Genomic DNA, 22084 nt, shown 5'->3' on the forward strand with positions numbered 1-22084 from the left:
AGTCTATGGATCAGAGACGGGTGGTAGAGCTGTCTCCTTGGGGCTCAGGGAATAGCAGCAAGCTCTAGTGCCTTCTGGGCATGGATCAATCTCTTCCTCAGAGCTGTAGGTGCTTGAGGACTTACTGCTGAGGATTAATTTTCCAGGGGCCATGACAGAGGTAGATGAATGCTTCTGGGGAAAACAAGGGGCCAACCCTTAAGTCAACTGGATTTCCTAAGCTTGCCTGTTCAGTTGGCTATTCAGGTGGAGCAGAGGGTTAATCAGATTCGTTTCCTAGAACGCCAAAGGGCACTCCTTCAAAGGCAGAGCCAGGCTGGAGATAGCGAGGCAATGATGAGGAATTACTTACTGCGAGGTGGAATAGAAATCTCAGGGCCCGTCAGTCACCCTCTCGACCTGAAGAACTTGACAACTTCCTTTTAATTATTGAAGAGCTGGTTCTTGATGCCATGTCCCAGTTGGTCAAGTCGGTGCACATCTGCATGGCAGAGCTGTACACTAAATCCCGCCTCATGCATAAATATTCGGTTGTCAAAGCAACCAGGCATGTGGCAGCTGCCCCCAAAGGCCCTACAGGTCTTTAAAGACTTCCCAGCAAACCATTTCAGAGTTTTTCTTCAGTTGATGTGCCCCAGAGATACGTCTGCCATCCATGTAGGATTCTTGGAGAAGGGGAATGCCACTACTCAGTCATTATTGTTACACAAAAGTTGTATACTGCTTGATACTCTGCCTAAAATATTGATTTCTTACAAATGAAGAATGAGCATTATGTGGCACTTGTAAGAGTCCAGTTACATTGATCAAAGTGGTTGAGTGGGGGCATATGGGGTAAGACTACCTTATCGATATGTGTCTCTTACTTCCAAAATGCTTTCCTTTGTGGAATCTGTTTTATTAGGATGTCTGCAAAATTGTACTACACCGTCTGTTTATTTTATCCCAGCTGCAATAACATGCCCCACACAACTGTCATTCTTTGTTTCTTTATGGTTTGTAAGTTGTTGTTTTTTAAAACTCAGCAAACACATCTTTTTATTACTATAGTAGTTATTATTATTATTATTATTATTATTATTATTATTATTATTATTATTATTATTTTATTTATACTCCGCCCTTCCCAGTTTAAAAACCAGGCTCAGGGCGGCTAACAGCAAATATAAAACAGTGATTAAAATGCGACTTAAAGACAGCATAAAACAGCATAAAATACAACATAAAGTACAGCATCAATATTAATAAAATTCAGGGATTGTTGGGGGGGAAGTCAGTAGACATTGAATGATAACCAGGGCTAACTGGCCAAGTTGGTCCTGTTAGGACCAGCAAGGAGATCAGGGAAGAATTTAAATGTGGGGTCCCAGAAAGGGTTTCTTCATAGAAGAGGAAAGGGAAAGGGGAATAGAGGATCAGGCTAATTCAAACTGAAGGCCAGGCGGCATAGCTCTGTTTTACAGGCCCTGGGGAAGGAGATCAAGTCCTGCAGGGCCCTAGTCTCGTGGGACAGAGCATTCCACCAGGTCGGAGCAGTCACTGAAAAAGCCCTGGCCCTGGTGGAGGATAGTTTGGCTTCCTTAGGGTCCAGGACCTTCAAGCTATTATTATTCATGGACCTTAGTGTCCTCTGTGGGACATACCAGGAGAGGCAGTCCTGTAAGTACGAGGGTCCTAGGCCTCTTTAAAAAGATGAAAAGGCCTGGAGGCTTTGCAGGTAGCCAAAGGAGCCCATCTAGCCCAACATCCTACTCTCACCATGGACAAGCAGATGCCTCAATGGAAGTTCCAGTAGCAGGACATGAGCACAACACCATATGCAGAAACAGAAAGCCTCTCCTCACTTGTGATTTCCGGCAACTGGTATTCACAGTGGAGGTAGACCCTGCCTACCGAATCAGGCCCTCTGTTCTCACATTGGCCAACCAGGTGCCTCAATGGTGAGCCCACAAGCAGAAAGTGATAGCAACAGCGGTCTCCTCACTTGTGACTCCCAGCAAGTCGTTTTTCAGAAGCATTACTGCCTTCAACACTGGAGTTAGCATACAGAACCTAAGGAGAACCTATCTGGATCAGGCTAGAGGCCAGCATCCTGTTCTCATGATGACCAGCCATATGCTCATTAAGGGAACCCCAAAAGAAGGAACGGAACAAATAGCACTCTCCCCTCCTGTTCTTTCTGATGACAGGCACCCAGAAGCACCCTGCCTCCACTGTTGCTAATTAAAGGGTCAAATGACCTAGGGATGGCCTTCTGCATACTCTGCAAATGGGAACTACAATAAATTCCAGCTCCCACAAATGGTGTGATGTGCCCTGAATCTATTGTATCCATTTCGTTGTGGAGTGGAACAGACCATATTTCATAGAACTGTGTTGACATTCTGGAGAAGACTAATCCCGCCATGGCGCAAGTAACAGAGTCCCCATACCATTTGTTTCTTCTTCCTCCTCCTTGGACCTTGCTTGCACTGCAGGGATTTTTTGTTAATTAGAGAATGAGAGAAGAGAGATTGGCGGCTCAAAAGGTATTACACACCAGTACTTGTTCCCAATTAGCCGAGCAAGCACCTCCGTGTAATTACAAGTGCTGGGTCATCATCCATAACTTTTCTGTCCCCTTTTCTTTGCCTGCAATGAGCATTAATCATGTCACATAAAAAGCAGGCTTACTTGTAAGTGGTATTCTGACCCCAATTCACCCAGGGGATCTCCAGTTCATAATTCTTCCTTTCCTGCAGCCTAAGTTTCATCATACATGATTAAAAATCTCCAAGAGGTAATATTCTGGATTCAGAAGCATGAACTTTAAACCCGTGCTCCCCACCTCCATCCCCAAGTAGGAACATAGGAAGCTGCCCCATCCTGAGCTAGACCATTGGTCTATCTAGCCCAGCACTGGCTACACAGACTGGCAGCAGCTCTCCAGACAGGGGTCTTTCCCCAAACCTGCCAGAAGATGCTGGGGATTGATCCTGATTATGCTACCACCAAATATGGTCCATTGGCAAGGCTCTTTGGCAGCAGAAGTCCTAGGCTGGGGAATAGTCTCTTCTCCAAGATATGACTTATTTCTTTGCCCAGCATTCTGGAGAACTTACCCCCACCCCTTGATTGTGTTTTATTCTGCCGATAGGCTCTGTGTTTCATTATTTTTACATTTATATCCTACCCTTCCTCCAACAAGCTCAAGGAGTTCTATACAGTTCTCCAACTTCTCCGCTTGTTATCCTAACAACAGCCCTGTGAGGTAGCTTAGCTAAGAGACAGTGATCGGCCCAAGGTCACACCTAGTGAGTTTCACGGCTGTGCAGAGATTTGAATCCTGGCCTCTCCCAGACCGTAGTCAGACACTCAAACTTAGTGGTTCCCAAACTTTTCAGGACACCACCCCCTTGGTCCCATAAATTCATCACCAGTGCCCCCTACCTTACCCTTTGAAAAGCCTTATTCAGAATAGTGGTTTGCATGACCTACCAAGGAAGATAACACAATAACAGTGACAATTAATTGCACTTTTATTCTAAATCCCATTTAGTTTAACTAATTCAACAAAATGAATGAACATGATTCAGTGATACCACCTTTTCAAAGTCTAATAGTCATTATCTCTAGCATCTCCTTGCCTCTTAGTGCACCTTCAAGTAATCCCACCACCCTCCGGTGGATGGCATCACCCAGTTAGGGAAGCAATGCTCTAACCACTACACCACACTGCCCCCACTATGTTGACATTTTAGAGCACGTATTTCCCTGACACAATTTAGTGAAAGGCTACTAAATATTCCAAGCTGAATTTTGCAGAGCTGGGGAGGAAGACACGTGTGACATTGTGCATGACTACAGCTGCAGTGTATTATGTCTAATCATAGCAGCACAAGAACAGTGGTTCATTAGAAATGGGTCTTTGTCGCATTGTGTCGTTCACAGCTTGAGCTCTGGAGAATAAAACCGCCTCTTCCAAACTGAGATATATAGGCAGCCGCTACCTGCACAACTCTGAACAGCAATTCTATCCTCTGAGGTTTAAGTAATTGCATTTACAAAATATTAAATTTTAAAACAGAGCAATACAGACAATTGAGGATGCTGCTGTGCATCCTAGCCCAAATCTCGCCGTTATGGTCTAGTTCTGTGCTGAAATCTCCCTTCTGGTTTCGTGAAAGTGTTCTTCCACCGAGAAAGAAGCTTCCAGGTTTTTTCCTGCCTTGTTCTCAGGGGCACATAAGGAGTTTTTAGGAATATCAGAAGAGCCCTGCTGGACCAGGCCTATAGCCCATCCATTCCAGCACCTTGTGCTCACAGGATGCCCGTGGGATCTAGCTGGTCTTAAAAGAGGATTAGACAAATTCATGAAGGGCAAGGCAGAAATGCTTATGAATACCAGTTGCTGGAAACCGAAGGGGAGAGGACTCTTGTGCTGAAATCCTGCTTGCAGGTTTCCTAAAGGCATCGGGTTGGTGCATGACGAATTTGAGCTCTTAATACAGGATAGCAAATATGACCTAGTAGGCATTACTGAGACCTGGTGGAATGAGACACATGACTAGAATGTAGAAATGGGGGGGGGGGGTTAACCTGTTCAAAAGGAATAGCCCAAACAGGAAGGGAGGAAGAGGAGCATTATATGTAAAGGATGTGTACACTTGTAAAGAGATCCATGACCTGGACCTGAGAGTATTTGGGTAAAAATTGTAGGAAAGGGGGAGAAAACCCCCCAATGATCTTACTGTGGGTGTTTGCTATACAGTGGCACCTCAGGTTACATATGCTTCAGGTTACATACTCCGCTAACCCAGAAATAGTGCTTCAGGTTAAGAACTTTGCTTCAGGATGAGAACAGAAATCGTGCTCCAGCGGTGCGGCAGCAGCAGGAGGCCCCATTAGCTAAAGTGGTGCTTCAGGTTAAGAACAGTTTCAGGTTAAGTACGGACCTCTGGAACGAATTAAGTACTTAACCTGAGGTACCACTGTATATACCTAAGCCAGTCTGAGGACTTGGGTAATGCCATCCTACAGCAGATTCCCAAACTTCCAAAAAGGAGACTTCAACTACCCAAATATCTGTTGGAACTCAAACCAATTCCTCCAAAGCTTTTCTGAAAATTTCAGAAGGTGAAAGAAGCAATAAGGCCGTAATCTATATTGGACCTGGTCCTCAATAACAGGGAGGAACTGACTGATGAAGTGGAAGTACTGAGAACCTTGGGAGGAAGTGATCAGTTCCTCCTGGGTTTCATGGTACAGAGGCAAACTAAGTGTAGTCGAACATGCACACTGGACTTTACGTAGGCTGGTTTCAAAAAGTTGAATGAACTATTGGGTGAGATCCCATGGTCAGAAATACTGAGAGAGAAGGGAGTCCAAAATGGATGGGGGTTTCTTAAAGGTGACTTGTGCCCTGTGCCGGTTCCTTGATCTGACTCCAAACATTGCTTATTTATTTCAGCAATTATAGCCAGCCTTTGAAGATCCAAGTTTAGAATGAATGGAGGCCACACTTGGGTTTGTGCAGGGCAGGCAGGCAATGCAGGGGAGGGTGAGGAGAGGAGGAGGAGGGTGGGTGGGTTTTCGTTCAACCCTTCTGGCAGCTGATCCAACAAGGCAGCGGGAGTGTTTGTTCCTGGGATGAAAGGCAATGTTTGCAAAGACCAGATCTTTGTTGCATGGGATTGCAAAAGAAACTTTACACTCCCCAAAATTGGCTGTCCAGGGATCAAGTGTGAAAAGAGTTTTTAAATGTCTGGAAGTTGCATTTGTTGGCCAAGGAAAGAGGAACTGGGATTACTTATCCATGAGAATGATGTGAGGGGGTGCAAAAATCTGGGGGTTCCAGTACCTGCTGGAGGAAGAATATAATATAAGCCCTGCTTATATCAAGCCCATCTGGATCAAGCCCATCTGGTCCAGCATCCTGTTCTCACAGTGGCCAACCAGATGCCCCAATGTGAAGAAGCCCAAAAGCAAGACTTGAGTGTAATAGCAACTCTCCCCGCCAACTGGTATTCCAAGAGCATGGGAAATTCTGGGATTTTGGGTGGAGGGATTATATTACTTAACACCCCCCCCCAAAAAAGGTAAAGGACCCTGGATGGTTAAGTCCAGTCAAATGTGACTATGGGATTGTGATGCTCATCTCGCTTTCAGGCCAAGGGAGCTGGTGTTTGTGCACGGACAGCTTTCTGGGTCATGTGGCCAGCATGACTAAACCGCTTCTGGTGCAACGGAACACATGATGGAAGCCAGAGCACTGGCTGTTTACCTTCCCGCCACAGTGGTGCCTATTTATCTACTTGCACTGGTGTGCTGTTGAACTGCTAGGTTGGCAACAGCTGGAACTGAGCAATGGGAGCTCACCCAGTTGTGGGGATTCAAACCACCGACCTTCTGATCGGCAAGCCCAAGAGGCTCAGTGGTTTAGACCACAGCACCACCCACGTCCCACCTACACCAAAATCACCAGTCTGCTTCACAACACCAAAGCAACCCCTCCCCCATCTTCACAGGTAAAGGGACCCCTGACCATTAGGTCCAGTCGTGACTGACTCTGGGGTTGCAGCATTCATCTCGCTTTATTGGCTGAGGGAGCCGGCATACAGCTTCCAGGTCATGTGGCCAGCATGACTAAGCCGCTTCTGGCAAACCAGAGCAGCGCACGGAAACACTGTTTACTTTCCCACCGGAGTGGTACCTACTTATCTACTTGCACTTTTACGTTCTTTTGAACTGCTAGGTTGGCAGGAGCAGGGACCGAGCAATGGGAGCTTACCCCGTTGCAGGGATTCGAACCGCCAACCTTCCCATCGGCAAGCCCAAGGCTCAGTGGTTTAGACCAAAGCGCCACCCACATCTTCACAGAGCAGTCAGCAATTAAACTTAAGACAACCTGTTCTGCAGATTTAAGGAAACAATTTTGAAAATGCAGCAACTTCAAGCAAAATGGAACCCCTTACCTAATTCCTTTGTTTTGAGCGATGCTGTGATGAGATAGTCTGGAGACTGCCGATATCACCTAATGAAAGAGAGACAAGTATGGGTGTTAGAGACAGATGCAGTTCTAGAGTCAGGTAACAAGGCTGTTATCGTCATGCAAGAAAGTCTCAGGTGGGAGTCGCTTTTAAGGATCTGTTTTCCCACCTATTAGAAAAGAATGTATTTAATTTTGGTATAATTGCAAAGCCGTTGCTCACCTACAGAAACAATAATTACGTCAAGGAACCACATCTAAGTTTTACTCAGAATAGAGCCATTGAAGTTAATGAAGCTAAGTTCATTAACTTAGGAGGGGAGGGCAGTTGCTCAGTGGTAGAGCTTTGCAGACAGAATGTACCAGGTTCATTTCCCAACGGCATCTCCCTGCCTGAAACCCTGCAGATCTGCTGCCAGCCAGTGTCAGCAAAACTAAACTAAGTGGACCTAGGGGCAATTCAAACTGTCTTTCTGATCATCTCTTTCAAAGCAGCCGCCATAGTGAACCATCAATTAACTTTTCTTTTTGCCTTATGAGAAAGACCACATATTTTTTAAAAAATAAAAATAAATCAGTACGTATAACGGTAACAGCGTTTTACAAACTCACAATCAATAAATAAACATAGCTGCACTGTCCTTTTCATTAGTAATTCATACACGGTATGCAATTGCATAACCGCCCGCCCTCCCGCCCCCACCGCTTGAAGTCCACAGTGATTATTCGCAAGTAGATCATTTATTTTCCTCTGCCCTCCCGCTTCTTCTTTTTTCCTTTTGTGTCTTGTTAAGGATGCAAGCCTGAGGGCAAGCAGCCCTGTTGCTGTTTTTATTGATTCGCAAGCCACTCTGGGAGCTCTTTCCTGCAAAAAGAGCATGGCGTTTTTAAAGTAGGCTTTGAATAAATGAAATAAAATAAATAAATAAATGTCCCAAAGCGAAACTAAAAATCTGAATGTAGCGAAAGGAGCTATTTTGCTAGGCAAGGATGGCATGATTCTCACACATGCTGAGAGGAGCTGTGGACAGGGATGGAGTTTTCCACAACTAAGCCTTATGAGAGGAATGGTTGAAGGAAATGGGTATCTTTAGCATGGAGAGGAGAGGAGAAGACATCTTCAAATATCTGACGGGCTGTCACATGGAAGATGAAGCAGGCTTATTTTCTGCTGCTCCAGAGGGCAGAATACAAACCAATAGATCCAAAGGAAGAAAGGAGACTCTGACTAAACACTGGGAAGAACTTTCTGACTGCAAGTTGTTCAACACTGGAATGGGCTCCCTCGGAAGGTGGTGGGCTCTCCTTCATTGGAGTTCTTTTGATGGCCATCTACCAGGAATTCATTGCAGCGGGGTTAACATACGAACATAAGAAGTGTCTGCTGGATCAGGCCAAAGGGGGCCCATCTAGTCCAGAATCTCATTCTCATAGTGGCCAGCTGGTTCACCTGTGCAGAACCCACAAGCTGGATTCAAGCACAAGAGCAGCACTCTCCCCTTATGTGTTTTCCAACAATGAGCATTCAGAAACATTGCTCCAGCTGTGGAAGCACAGCCTAGCCATTATGGATAGTAGCTGTTGATAGCCTCCTCCTTTTTCTTGAATTTGTCCAATCCTCTTTTAAAGTCATCCAAGTTGGTGGTCATCACTGACTTCTCTGGGAGCAAGTTCCATAGTTTAACTATGCACTGCTGGGTTAGACTAGATTACCCTTGGTGTGCCTTCCAACTCAACAATTCTATGACTCTTTGGGATGACGTGGAAGCAAAGGAGTTCTCCTTACTGGCCCCTTCCTGGCCAATAGGGGAAGGGGAATGTGAAAGGGGCTCTGTGTCTTTGTGGATAGGAAATTGTTCAATGATCACCTGTGCCTGCCATCACCATTAGACCCATCATTACCACTCCTGTGCCTAACTGGAGTTAATGGACTGCATCCAATATTAGTCCTGCTCAAGAGCAGCCACCATCAAAATGACTAACGTAGGTTCATTCATTTCTATGGGTCTTTTCTAAGTAGAACCGATGGACCTGCATTAGTCACACATGTTAAAGCAAAAACTGAAGACATCTGAAGGCAGCACTGTATGGGGAAGTTTTTAATGTGTGATGTCTTGCTGTGTTTTAATTTGGTAGCCTCCCAGAATGACTGGGGTAAGCCAGTTTTATTCTTAGTCTTATTCTTATGTGGTGGTGGTGATGGTGGTGACGGTGGTGATGATGATGTTTACTCTAAATAAAGGTGTATGAAGTGTCAGGGGAGAGCAGTTCCTCTGATGGGGATGGGACACGTCATGTTCCTTCTGGGGAAGTTTGTCCACCTTTGGTTTCCACCCTGACAGCAGCCACACCCTGGGAAATGACTTCAAATGGCCAGCTAAACCAGGTGGGTCTCAAACCCTTAGTAAATTAAAGACTTCCCCTGCATGTGAAGACAGGCTCCAGCGGATGAAGCAGACCAGACCAATAGTGGGTCCAATGGTCAAGAAGGCAGCTTCTGCATATCCTGTAGAGGGAAATGAGGGGCAGATGGGGCTCCTCAGCCTTCAAAGGGAGCCTATCTCAGAGAAGGAAAATTCTAATCCTAAACCTCCACTGCCTCGTGGAATATCCTCAGGAAAAGGCTAAGGATTAAACCTACACAAATCTGGATTAGAATCCCTAAAATGGTTGGGTGGCGCCTTGTATTTCTGCAGCCAAGCTGGTGCCAAATGTATTGCTCTGCTTTCCTTTGAACTACATCAGTGTGGCTGAGCTCTTGTTGTCTGGGCAGCCCAGGACCTCCACACACACTGCCCAGGCTTGTGCCCCCACCCTGTGAAATCACTTCAGTGCTGCTAATGCAGGAGTTTGACCTCACCCCTGGAGGCACACTCCATTGTCTCTCAAGACAGACAGATGCTACCAACAATTACTCTGAATAGGGCTAATACAGTGGACGCTCGGGTTGCGAACATGATCCGTGCAGGAAGCACGTTCTCAACCCACAGTGTCCGCAACCCTCAGCACCCCGTCTGCGCACACACAGATCGCAATTTGGTGCTTCTGCGCATGTGCAAGCACCGAAACCTGGAAGTAACCCGTTCCAGTACATCCAGGTTTGGCACGGTGTGCAACCCGAAATCATGCAACCCGAAGTATGACTCTACTGGATGTTTTATTTACTTTTATTTCATAAAAATTATACAATGTATGATGGTATTTAACAAAACTTCAAAGCAGTTTACAAAGAGAATAAAACAAAATTATCAGCAAAAGCAGTAAAAACTCTTCAAAACGTTTTTTAAAAACGAAATCTGCAAAAAACTAAGAAAAAAGATTAAAACATGCACCAGCATTCTACATACCTAGGTAGTCTTGCCTAAACCAAAATGCTTTTAGCAGATGCTGGAAAAAGTACAGTAAAGAAGCCTGCCCAATAGGCAGGGAGTTCCCATGTGTAGATACTGCCACACTAAATCACAGAATTTTAGAGTTGGAAGGGACTGAGTTATGGGTGTAGGAATGGGTATTATGTTGCACCTGTATAAGTGCCAGTTCAGTTGAAAGCGATTAAAAAGAGCTGCACAGGCCTGTCCATTCAGGTAGATTATATACAGATCTATTTATGTATGTATATATTTGAAGATAACATCCAAGGGATAGCCTGAGATGTAAATCTTCCCCTCTCTCTCTTTCTTTCAGGGAACTGTGGGTTCTTTTCCACAACTCCCTGTAAATAACAAGGGAAAAGCCATCCCTTCTGTTACATCCCGAGAGTCCCATCACCACGTGGACATAGCTGTCACTCAGCATTTGTTAAAGGGTCAGACCTTCTGACAGGCTTATTAAAGAGAAGAGATCGATTCTTGGACAGAGTTAAATTTACCAAGCAAGCAGAAAGGAGAGAAGGAAAACAATGATCTGACCTACAAAAACAAAACAAAAAAGGATAAAGAAGGAGAGAGGTAACAGGCCAGAGGCAGCCCATCTGCTTCTTGCTCAGACTTCCCCTGGTGTCTCTCTCTTAGGGAGATGCAACCACAAAGTACAGCCACAGCCCACATCATCTCAACCAAACTGCTCAAAATTTAGGCGTGATGACAGTAGTCCTTTTAAATGAGGGGCCTGTGTGGGATCACAGAGGAGGGGGGTCTGGTTTTATGCAAGAAAGAAGGAGGGAAAGATGCAATGGAGAGATTGGGAAGAGAATTTTGGAGCGGTTCTCATTTTCATGCAGACCTCTAGCCAATTCATGCTTGCTTGAATCAATAAAGTGAAGCCAAACTGAAATAAATTTTGTTGCTCTTGTGCCTGGGTCCTGCTTGCAGGTTTTCCGTCAAGCATCTAGTTGGCCACTGTGAGGACAAGATGCTAGATCATGAGAAGCCTTCTGCCTAATCCAGCAGGGCTCTAATTATATTCTACCTCCACCACTGGAGGCAGCAAGCCTCTAAAGGCCAATTGCTGGTGATCACAAGTGGGAGCATGATGCTGTTGCACTCAGTTCCTGCTTTTGGGCTTCCCACTGGGGTATCTTGTTGGCCACTGTGAGTGCTGGATGCTGGGCTACATGGGCCACTGGCCTGATCCAGCTCTTCCTATGTTCTACAAAAGGCACAAAACCCCACCCACCTACCTGCTTGATTTTAATACTTTTCATAACATCTTCAGTTTGAATCAACCAGGACAGGTGGGTGGGTGTGCATACCTTTTTTGCACAGGTCTCCTGCCTTTAACCATGAGCCCCCGCTTCCAACTCAAGCAAAAGTGTTTTAAGCAATTCAGTTTTGCAGCTCTGTCACCCACATCTTCTGCTTGCACAACCAGTTCTCAGCAGAGGCAGAAGATGCAAGGTAGAAACTTGCCATGAAGAAACATACAAGGCCCTATGGAAGGGGAACCTCGCTTTGCCCTTCCATGAGTTTGCCCTCCTGTGACTCTGAGCATGCCTGACACTTGGCGTGGCTGTTCCAAATGATGACAGACAGTCACACGCACACTGACCCCGTGCTGCAGGCAGGCACGGAGGAGGAAGAAGGTGATGACCCTCAGGTGGCTGTGTGAGGGTGACAAGGGAGGCATCCTGGCTCATAAAGCAGAATTCTGCCGCTGCATAAATTAATTCAAATTAAGACAAATCTGCATAATCGCTTCTGCTACTGTTACCTGAGACAAGGGGCTCTGGAATTCACTGAAACCTGTTTTTTATTCTCTGTATTTTAATAGATTTGTTTTTTTATATTGTTTTAATTCTATTAGAGTTTGACTACTTTTTAGCAATTATCTTTTAGTTTTCTGTATTTTATCTGTGTTGTTTTAACTTATGTAAGCCACCTTGAGTCCTGGTCTAGAAAAAAGGTGGATATAAATAAAACATCATCATCATCATCATCAACAGCAGCAACAACAACTTCACTTCCTCATCCCCTAAACACTGAAAATCTTAGCCAACCATCGACCAAGCTTTAGAGATTCTGGCAGGCACACTCACATACTACCAAATCTACCATTGCAGTCTTGAGAACTAGAAATCTGTTTTTGAAGATAAACATATAAACAAACAAAGAGTTCCCAGAAACCCAGATTCTACACTCCCCCCCAAGGTTATGACCTTTTCCTGCATCCCTTGGGAAGACAAGTCAGTGTTCAAAGGGTATTGGGGTACATTACCTTAGCAGTAACAGCCTGTAAGGCAGTCCAATCGGTACCGGTACTGTCCTTTACTGTTGTACCTTAGCAGCTTTTGAAAAACAGAGGAGAGCCTATCTATAGGACCATTTTACTACCTGTCTCACCACAGAACTGCATTTGATGCGGGGGGGACGGGACCGCTCCTTATAACTTGGTTTGATGCTACAGATAATCAGCCTACCCTGGGATGAGGAGCAGAGAATGAGAATAATGAGGTAATGACTGGCGACCAGAAAAAGAGCCTGCCTTAGTATTGTTCTCTAAGATCATCTATTGCCTGGGGAAATGCAAAACTATGAGGACTAGAATCTTACCTTGTTTTTAGGGGCAGTATGGTATTTATTAAGGGGTGCGGGTGGCACTGTGATCTAAACCACAGAGCCTAGGACTTGCCGATCAGAAAGTCAGTGGTTCGAATCCCCACAACGGGGTGAGCTTCCATTGCTCGGTCCCTGCTCCTGCCAACCTAGCAGTTCGAAAGCACGTCAAAGTGCAAGTAGATAAATAGGTACCGCTCTGGCGGGAAGGTAAACGGTGTTTCCGTAAGCTGCTTTGGTTTGCCAGAAGCGGCTTAGTCATGCTGGCCACGTGACCCGGAAGCTGTGCGCTGGATCCCTCGGCCAATAAAGCAAGATGAGCGCCACAACCCCAGAGTTGTTCGCGACTGGACCTAACAGTCAGGGGTACCTTTACCTTTTCTATGGTATTTATTATTGCTGTTTAAAAGTATTAAACTATCACACTGTTATTGTCAAGGACCTAACATATTCAATGCCATGAATTAGTGCAGAAGGAACCAGGTTCAACCCCTAATGGGTTTGGGAAAGACTCCCTGCATGAAACCATGGAGAGGCACTGCCAGTCAGTGTGTGCAGTACCAATGACCTGACTCAGTCTAAGGCAGCATCCTGTGTGCCCGTTTAAATTAACCCGAACCATGAGGACTAGAATCTTGCCAAAGGAAGGGTTGTACCTCACTGGTGAAGCATCTGCTTTGCATGCAGAAGGTCGTAAGTTCAACCCCCAAGAGCAAATCCAGCCACAGCTGGGAAAGAGTCTCCTGCCTAAAACCCTGGAGAGTAGCTGCCAGCCAGGGTAGACAATACTGAGCTAGATAGAACCCAACAATCTGGCACAGTGTAAGGAGCTTTCCGTGTTCCTATGCAAGAAAGGCAAATTTCATCCTTGGATAAAAATTCCCTGGGAATTTTTTTCCCTCCCCCTCCACTAGCTCCAACAAGACCGAAAATGTGGAATAGTGTGGCAGAGATCACATCCAATCAATATTTCAGGCCACCAGCAGGGGATCAGGAGGGCATCTAAGACCTCTTAGTTGGCGGTGGTTCAATCCAGCTGGAGGAAGCAACAGGTCAGCTGACAGCTCAGCGCACAGCAGTCCTCAGGAAAGGATAAAAGTTGGAAGGTAAAGGAACCATGACTTATTCATATGCCTCAATTCAGCCCTACGCTCAGAGGCCCCATGACACTGAAATAACAGTTCAGCAGCCGTTTGGTGTAACTGAAAGGTTATTAGGAAACCAAAACAAAAAACAAAAAAGCAAAATATAACCCACCACTCCCCCCCAAGCACTAAAAACAAATGAATAACTAAGAAACTGATCCCTTTTGCACAGATATGGGAAAGCTTTTTTCTGCTGCTCCAGAGAGCAGATGCAAAACCAATTGATTCAATAGACAAGAAAGGAGATTATGACGAAGCATCAGGACTAACTTTCTGACGGCAAGAGCTGTTTAACAGTGGAACCAACTCCCATGGAAGGTGGTGGACTCTCCTTCCTTGGAGGTTTCTAAGCAAAGGTTTTGTGGTCATCTGTAGGTGGTTCTCTAGTAGAGATTCCTGCATTGCAGGTGATTGGACTGGATGGCCCTTGGGGACACCTTTCAACACTACAATTCTATGATTCTATGACTCTAACAGCTCTTTGAAGAAGATGGTATGTGTGTTAACCCGATTGTAGATATGGGGGCAGGCAGCAGATCTCAGCTGCTTGATTCTGCCACCATGAACAACAAGTATAGTACAAGAGGATACCATCCTTGTATTAAATGATAAGGCAGATCTTGTTTGGGACATAAGAGCAAAATCTGGGTTCTGCTTGGGCTGGTCCAGACACAGCTGTGCTGGCTGGGACTGGTGGGAGTCATTGTAGCTCAATGCACCAAGAAGGCACTGGGTTGCAGGAGGCTGGCCTGGTTGCATATCTAGTTGTCCCTGCACTGGATCAACCCAGTTTCCCCATTCTCCCAGCAGTCAATAATATGGGTCAGGGCAGAAATATAATAGTACCCCACACGGCTATCCTCACAGCTCCAGCATTTTAAACTGAGAAAGGGTCTTAGCTCAGTGACAAAGCATCTGCTTGGCAAGTCCCAGGTTCAATACCCAGCATTGCCAGGTAGGGTTCGGAAATACTCCAATCTGAAACCATGGAGCACTGCTGCCTGTCAGTGTAGGCAATACTGAGCCAAGTGGACCAGCGGTCTGACTCAGCAGAAGGCAGCATCCTATGCTCCTAAGGCAGTTTCTATATTCCTAATTAAAGAATTTCAACTTTCTCTAACATGATTATGGTTGTTTTTTTCTAAACAACCCTAACAGGCCCTTCCAAAGGAAAGATGGATTCAGGAGAATAAACATCAGCAGAAACAGCAGACTCAAGGCACCCTCCTTGCAGAGTGGAGATAGCATTAGATTTAATCCCAGAACCATCTGCACATGCAAAGCCAGGAGGGTGAGGACAGCGTGTGGGGCCTGAGGAAAGCTGCTTGGGAAAGCAGGCAAGGCGGCCAAGAGCCCCTGACATCTAAATGGCTTTGGGCAGGAGACATTACTGCTGTCAGTAATGACTGACAACACACTGTGGAAGGTTTCCTATCACATCACGTACCCCTGCAAAATCTGGTCGAAGGACAGCAGGAGAAAAGAGCATTTAGCTAAGTGCAAAGCAGCTTCAGAAGCCGCGCAGGCAAAAACGGGTGCTCTTTATTGCTCGTTTTTAATTTTACAATTTGTTAGATTTCTTACTCCCACCCGTTCAGTGTAAAATCCCAGGGAGGCACCGCTTCACTCTTGGCACTTGAAGAGTAGATTTTTAGGATGTGAAGTGTAGATTTTTAGGACCCACCTTATTTTTGTGATTGTAAGTTGTTTCAAACTGATTTTAATATTGTGTTTTAATGGTGCAACCAGCCCATGGACCTTAGGGTGATTGGCAAGTGAAAGAAGAAGAAGAAGAAGAAGAAGAAGAAGAAGAAGAAGAAGAAGAAGAAGAAGAAGAAGCACTGAAACATAAGAAAGAGTCTGCTTGCTAGATCAGGCTAGTGGCCCATCTAGTCCAGCATCTTATTCTCACAGTGGCTAACCAGATGTTTCTTCTGGGAAACCCACAAGCAGGATTTGAGCACAAGTGCACTCTCACCCCACGTGGCTTCCAGCAGCTGGTATCCAGAAATCTTACTGGCTCTGACCACTGAAGCAGAGCGTAGCCATCATGGCTGGTAGCCACTGATGACTGTCTCTTCCATGAATTTGTCTAATCCTCTTTTAGCGTTATCTAGGTTCGTGGCCATTGCTGCCTTCTACTTCTGAGTAGATACGGTTAGGATTGGGTCCCTCTCCACCCTGGCTTTTGACACCTTGAAACGTAGATATATATTTTTAGGACTCAATTTGTTTTTATACAGTGGTACCTCGGGTTACAGATGCTTCGGGTTACAGACGCTTCAGGTTACAGACTCCGTTAACCCAGAAATAGTACCTCGGGTTAAGAACTTTGCTTCAGGATGAGAACAGAAATCGTGGGGCAGTGAGGCGGCAGCAGGAGGGCCCATTAGCTAAAGTAGTGCTTCAGGTTAAGAACTGTTTCAGGTTAAGAACAGACCTCCGGAACGAATGAAGTACTTAACCCGAGGTACCACTGTATTTGCAAATTGTTTTAAACTCTTTTTAATTAACATTGTAAAAGTTAGCAGGGTGGTAGAACCCAGGGGTAAGGGTTTTTTTCTGCCCACACCTAGCCTATCAGGTCTTAGGATGTGGCAATGGGGGGGGGGGGAAGGCTGTGTAGGAGAAGCATCGCATGCGCTAATGCACACTCAGCCCTGTGAGATTGGATGTGACACCCTGACGCAGGCGTGTGCTTCCCAGCATGAAATCCCAGAAGGAGGCCAAGACACCACCTACAGAGTTTTCCACCTAACCATCAGGTCCCCTTAGCACTGGGCTCAGTGGAGACGTCGGGCAGATGATCCCAGTGTCAGCCTAAGAGAAGCATCCGAACTTTACCAGCCTGTCTTCACTCCTGGCAGAACACCATCCCCACCTTTCGTGGAGTTAGAACTGCAGATTTGTAAAGCTGGAAGGGACCCCAAGGGGGTCAGAGAGTCCAACCCCCAGCAATGCAGGAATCTCAGCTAAAGCATCCATGACAGATAGCCACCCAACCTCTGCTTGTAAGTCTCCAATGAAGTCCACCACCTTCCAGAGGAGACAGTTCCACTGGCAAACAGCGATTACCGTCAGAAAATTCTAGCATTACGGGGGGGCAGGGGGGAGAGATTCCTCTATCCCACTTTCTCCATGCCATGCATAATTTTATAAACTTCTATCACGTCACATTTTGATGACTGTGAGTTGTTATTTGAATTGTTTTTAATTATTATTTATATTGTTCTACTGTTAAATAAATTAACAATAAGCCCCAAAAGCTGCAACCTTTTCCACACAGGGGATCTGCTCCAAGCACAGAAAAAAGCAGGGTGTCACTAGATCGCTGCCCACCCCCCGCCCACAATTACAGCCTGCTTCGAAAAAGATCAATTATTTAGCTGAGCAGCACCTACCCACTCTCACTGCACCCTGCCCCACAAATACCATGTCAGCCCGCATATGGCGCCTGAAACACGACAACCCACTTACAGCAGATCAATTATTCATGGCCACTTCATGTCACCGCCAAACACATAATCCTAACCGCTCCTGTTACCCCGTAACACGTGTTTGGAAAACCATGGGGGACCGCAAGGCTAACGCAGCACCATCTATCTCTTATCTCTTTCCTTTCTTCCCTCTTTCTTTTTTGGTCCAAGACAGACAGAAGACAACAGGATTTTACCAGGTTTGCAATGGATCCCCCTAGTAATGGGTTATTCCCCAACCCATGTGCCATGAGGGAGATAAGAACACAAGACTGACTCTGCCAGGTCATGCCTGTAGCCCATCTAGCACAGCACCTTGTTCTCATGGCGGCCAACCAGATGCCACAGGGGCAAGCCTGCAAGCAGGACAGCAAATCTCCAGCTGCTGTCCCCGCCATTGTCTGGTTCTCAGATGCAGTCTGCTTCTGGGCATGGAGGTTCTGCTATCACAATAGGCCCTCATAGCCTGCCAGTCCAGCCTCCTGTCCTAACAGTGGCCAACCAAATGCCCCAAATCAGAAGCCAAGAAGCATGGGATCTCTGACTGTGGAGGCAGAACATAAGAAGAGCATTGCTGGATCAGGAAGAACACTCTACTTGTCTTTGAGGTAGCTGGAGAGGCACAGGAGGTGCATTTGAACCTCATTCTAGAGGTTCCCCATCCCTGTCCTGCAGCCTACTCACAGCCCCCACAGTGTTGGGAACACACATTCACACAGTACTTCCTTTGACCTTTGCACATCGAAGGGCAAAGCAGATGTCCAGCAGGGAAAATCCAGTCTTGGCTGCCAGTACAATAGCGGAAGCTGTTACGGTATTTTTATGCTAGGGACCACATCTATCGTACCTGTAACCGCACCTCCCGGGTGTCCCTTGTGTGCTTGTTGAAAGCACATGCAGAGGCCTGTAGGGGTAATAGCCAACTAAATGGAAAACTCATTAACCTTGGTCACTTATAACTCCCAAAGGAGTAGTAGCTGAATTTCCTGGTATCAAAACAACAATGTTTAATATATATTTGGTGTGTTTTTTTGTTTCATTTTGTTTTTGTTTCTAAAAATGGAGTGGCTGCCACTGTTGAGGACTCTTCAGAATCATAGAATTGTAGAGTTGAAAGGGACTCCAAGGTTGTCTAGTTCAGCCTCCTGCAATGAAGGATTCACAGCTGAAGCATCTCTGACAGATGACTCTATGTAGCCTCTATTTACAAACCTCCTATGAATCATAGAATTGTAGAGCTGGAAGGGACTCCAAGGGTCATCTAGTCCAACCCCCTGCTATGCAGGACTCACAGCTCAAGAATTCCCGGCAGATAGCTATTCAAACTCTGCTTAAAAGCTTCCAATGAAGAAGAGCCCACCGCCTTCTAAGGTAGACCATTCCACTGCTGAACAACATAAAAAATGGTCAGGGATGATGGGAGTTGGAGTTTTGCAACATCTGGAGCGGCACAGGTTCCTCAACCTGGCTTTAGATGACTCTGGCTCTTTGTTGAGACAACATTTCCTGGGGCTCATCCATCAAGGCCCAATGGGAATTGTCTGTGGTCCTGAGCTTGCCTTTGCTTTATGAGACTATTATAGTTGCTATCATTTGCCCAGCATGTGTGTGTCAGAGACTTGAAGTTATGATCAACATCAGTCCTTCACAGAGTAGACCCACTGAAATTCATGGGTAAGGCCACATTGACACCATACATTTAAAGAACTATGTGCCACTTTATACAGCCATGTCTTCTCTCAAAGAATTCTGGGTGAGAGTTGTTAGGAGACCTCCTATCCCATTCCCACAGCTACAATTCTCTAGGTGGTTTAATAATCATTCCCTCTTCCTAGGGAACTTTGGGAATGGTAGTTCTGGGGAGGGAACAATGGATCTCCTAACAACTCTAAGCACCCTTAACAAAACTATAGCTCCCAGAATTCTTTAGGGAAAGCCACAACTGTTTAAAAGGGGCATCATAATGTTTTAAATGTAGAGTGAATGTGGCTTAAATTAGGTTCACTAATTTAAATGATCGTCTATGGGGTGTTATGGGAGGGGTAGTACCTCTGGTGGGGGACATGGTCCTTCTGGGATAGTTTGTCCACCTTTGGTTCCCACCCTGCAGTCAGCTCTCACCTGTGGCTCCTAGAAGCTGTCAGCATGCGACAGCAGCCACACCTTGGGAGCAGCTTTGACTGGATGGCTAAACCAGGTGAGAGTAGCCAATGGGTCTCAAACCCAATGGGGCTTGTCAACCTGGGAAGGGAGCCCATCTAGGAGAAGGAAAACTCTGATCCTAAATGTTTGGAGGATATCTTCAGGAGAAAAAATGGCTTAGGAGTAAATCCTACACAAATCCAGAGTGGAGTCCTTAAGACAGATGTTGTCTTGTATGCCACGTTTCAACAACTTCTGCAAGCCAAGCTAATGCCAAATGCTTTCCTTTGGACCAAATCAGTGAGGCCAAGAGGGGGGTCTTGTTGTCTGGGCAGCCCAGGACCTCCATACACACTGCCCAGGCTTGCTCTTGAACCCAGGGGGGTCACTTTGGTGTTGCTAACACAGCGGTTTGACTTCACCCTTGGAGGTGCACTCCATTGTCTCTCGAGACAGATTGGATGCCAACAAAATTTAAACGAGTCTACAGCTTAGTTGAAAACAACCTCCTAAAACATTCCGCTATCAGAGTTATTCTGTTTCTCCAATTTGGCAACAAATATTCACACACCCAGAAGAAGAAGCAATCCGAAGTCAGTCCGTTCCCAACTTTGACTAATGCATATCCACGCAGAAAGTCCTCGGGGTAAACGCTTAAGACAGACGGCCCACTGACCTTTTAGCCACAGTTCAGAGAGTCCACGTCAGGCCATGTTAGACTTGCTGAGCTGCTACAGGGACGAGCGATTACACCTCTCAAGATAATAAGGTTAGAGCCCCTTAACAGGCTCTGATTGCCGCAAATGCATTTTCCAGATGAAAGCATTACTTCCTATGGGTGGGGGGGGGGAGGGAGAAAATCCCTCTTATCCAAAAGAAAAAGAAAAAACACTACAGAAAAAGCTTTATGATTTTTATCACATCACTGATGAAAGATTCAGGAAAGATTATAAACAGTCCTTATTCACACAGCGTGTAGTTTGGCAATGGAACTCCGTCCTCCAGGAAGCAGTGAATGCCACAAATCTAAACAACTTTAAAAGGAAATTAGACAGGAGGAGAGGGTTATTGATAGCTACCAGTCATGATGGCTTTGCTCTACCTCCACAGCTGGAGGCAGAAGTGCTTCTGAATGCCAGTTGCTAGAAACTGCAAGATGTGAAGGTTGCTGCCGTGCTCCGATTTTGATTGTGGGTTTCCCACAGGCATCTTGTTGGCGTCTATAGGAACAGGATGCCAGACTAGATGGGCCACTGGCCTTGATCCAGCAGGGCTCTTCTTATGTTCTTAAATATGACAATTTGCAGCTTGGCTCACTTCCTTGATTTATCTGCTCTATCCTGAAGTCATTTACCACTTTCTTTCTTTTCTTTTTCCACCTTCGCCACATCAAGCGGTTGGTCCCTTACCTTTCCTGCCCCAACCTGGCCACAGTGATCCATGCGACCGTCACCTCCAGGCTTGACTACTGTAATTTGCTCTACGCGGGGCTGCCCTTGAAGCTGTCCCAGAAACTCCAGCGGGTGCAGAATGCTGGAGCGAGGCTCCTCACAGGGTCTCTGCCATGGGAGCATATTCACCCAGTGCTTTACCAGTTGCACCGGCTCCCGGTGGAGTATCAGGTCAGGTTTAAGGTGCTGATTTTGACCTTTAAAGCTCTTTGTGGCTTAGGGCCCTCGTACTTACAGGACCGCTTCTCCTGGTATGCCCCGCAAAGGACCTTAAGGTCCATGGATAATCATAGTTTAGAGGTCCTGGGCCCTAAGGAAGTTAGATTATCCTCCACCAGGGCCAGGGCCTTCTCAACACTGGCTCCGGCCTGGTGGAACGCTCTGTCTCATGAGACCTGGGTACTACTTCTGGGTTAGCGGAATCTGTAAACCAAAGTGTTTGTAACCCAAGGTGTTTGTAACTCAAGGTACAACTGTACCCCTAATTAAATCAACCAATCTGATTCCTGAAGACTAGAAGCTTACTTCATTTTTTAAGGGAAGGGCTGTAGTTCAGTGGTAGAGCATGTTCCCTGCAAGCAAAAAGTTCTGGGTTCAATCGCCAAGTAGACAGCACTGAGCTAGGTCGACCCATGGTCTGAGTCTGTGCAGGGCAGCTTCCAACATCCCTGCTTTTGACTGGATTTACTAAAGCAGATGGGAAACACACACATATGCCCCCTTCTTCCATCAGTAGGAAATACACAGCTATTCAAGGCCTTCTTCCCAGAAAGCAGCTTAAATCCACATGACTCTTAATCTCTCTTGATCAAGGGTCTCATGTGTAAGCAGGAAATATTATAGATCTATTTTCCCCCTTAGGCCTGGGAGCAGTTTCCTCAACATTCGCATAGTATTCTAAGTGAAGGAGGAT

General features: G+C 45.9%; 1 protein-coding gene across 3 annotated transcripts in view; it reads right to left on the reverse strand.

The window, feature by feature from the left end:
- Window positions 1-22084, reverse strand: part of VAV2 (vav guanine nucleotide exchange factor 2) — a 148535-nt gene that overhangs the window by 39797 nt on the left and 86654 nt on the right. For all 3 annotated transcript variants that reach the window (XM_081897798.1, XM_081897796.1, XM_081897797.1), the window contains exon 3: window positions 6954-7012. In XM_081897798.1, coding sequence (XP_081753924.1) covers window positions 6954-7012 — 59 coding nt within the window. The remainder of the gene's footprint in view (window positions 1-6953; window positions 7013-22084) is intronic.

Source organism: Podarcis melisellensis (genome assembly GCF_964234715.1).
Source record: "Podarcis melisellensis genome assembly, chromosome: Z".
In the NCBI taxonomy this organism is placed as follows: Eukaryota; Metazoa; Chordata; class Lepidosauria; order Squamata; family Lacertidae; genus Podarcis; species Podarcis melisellensis.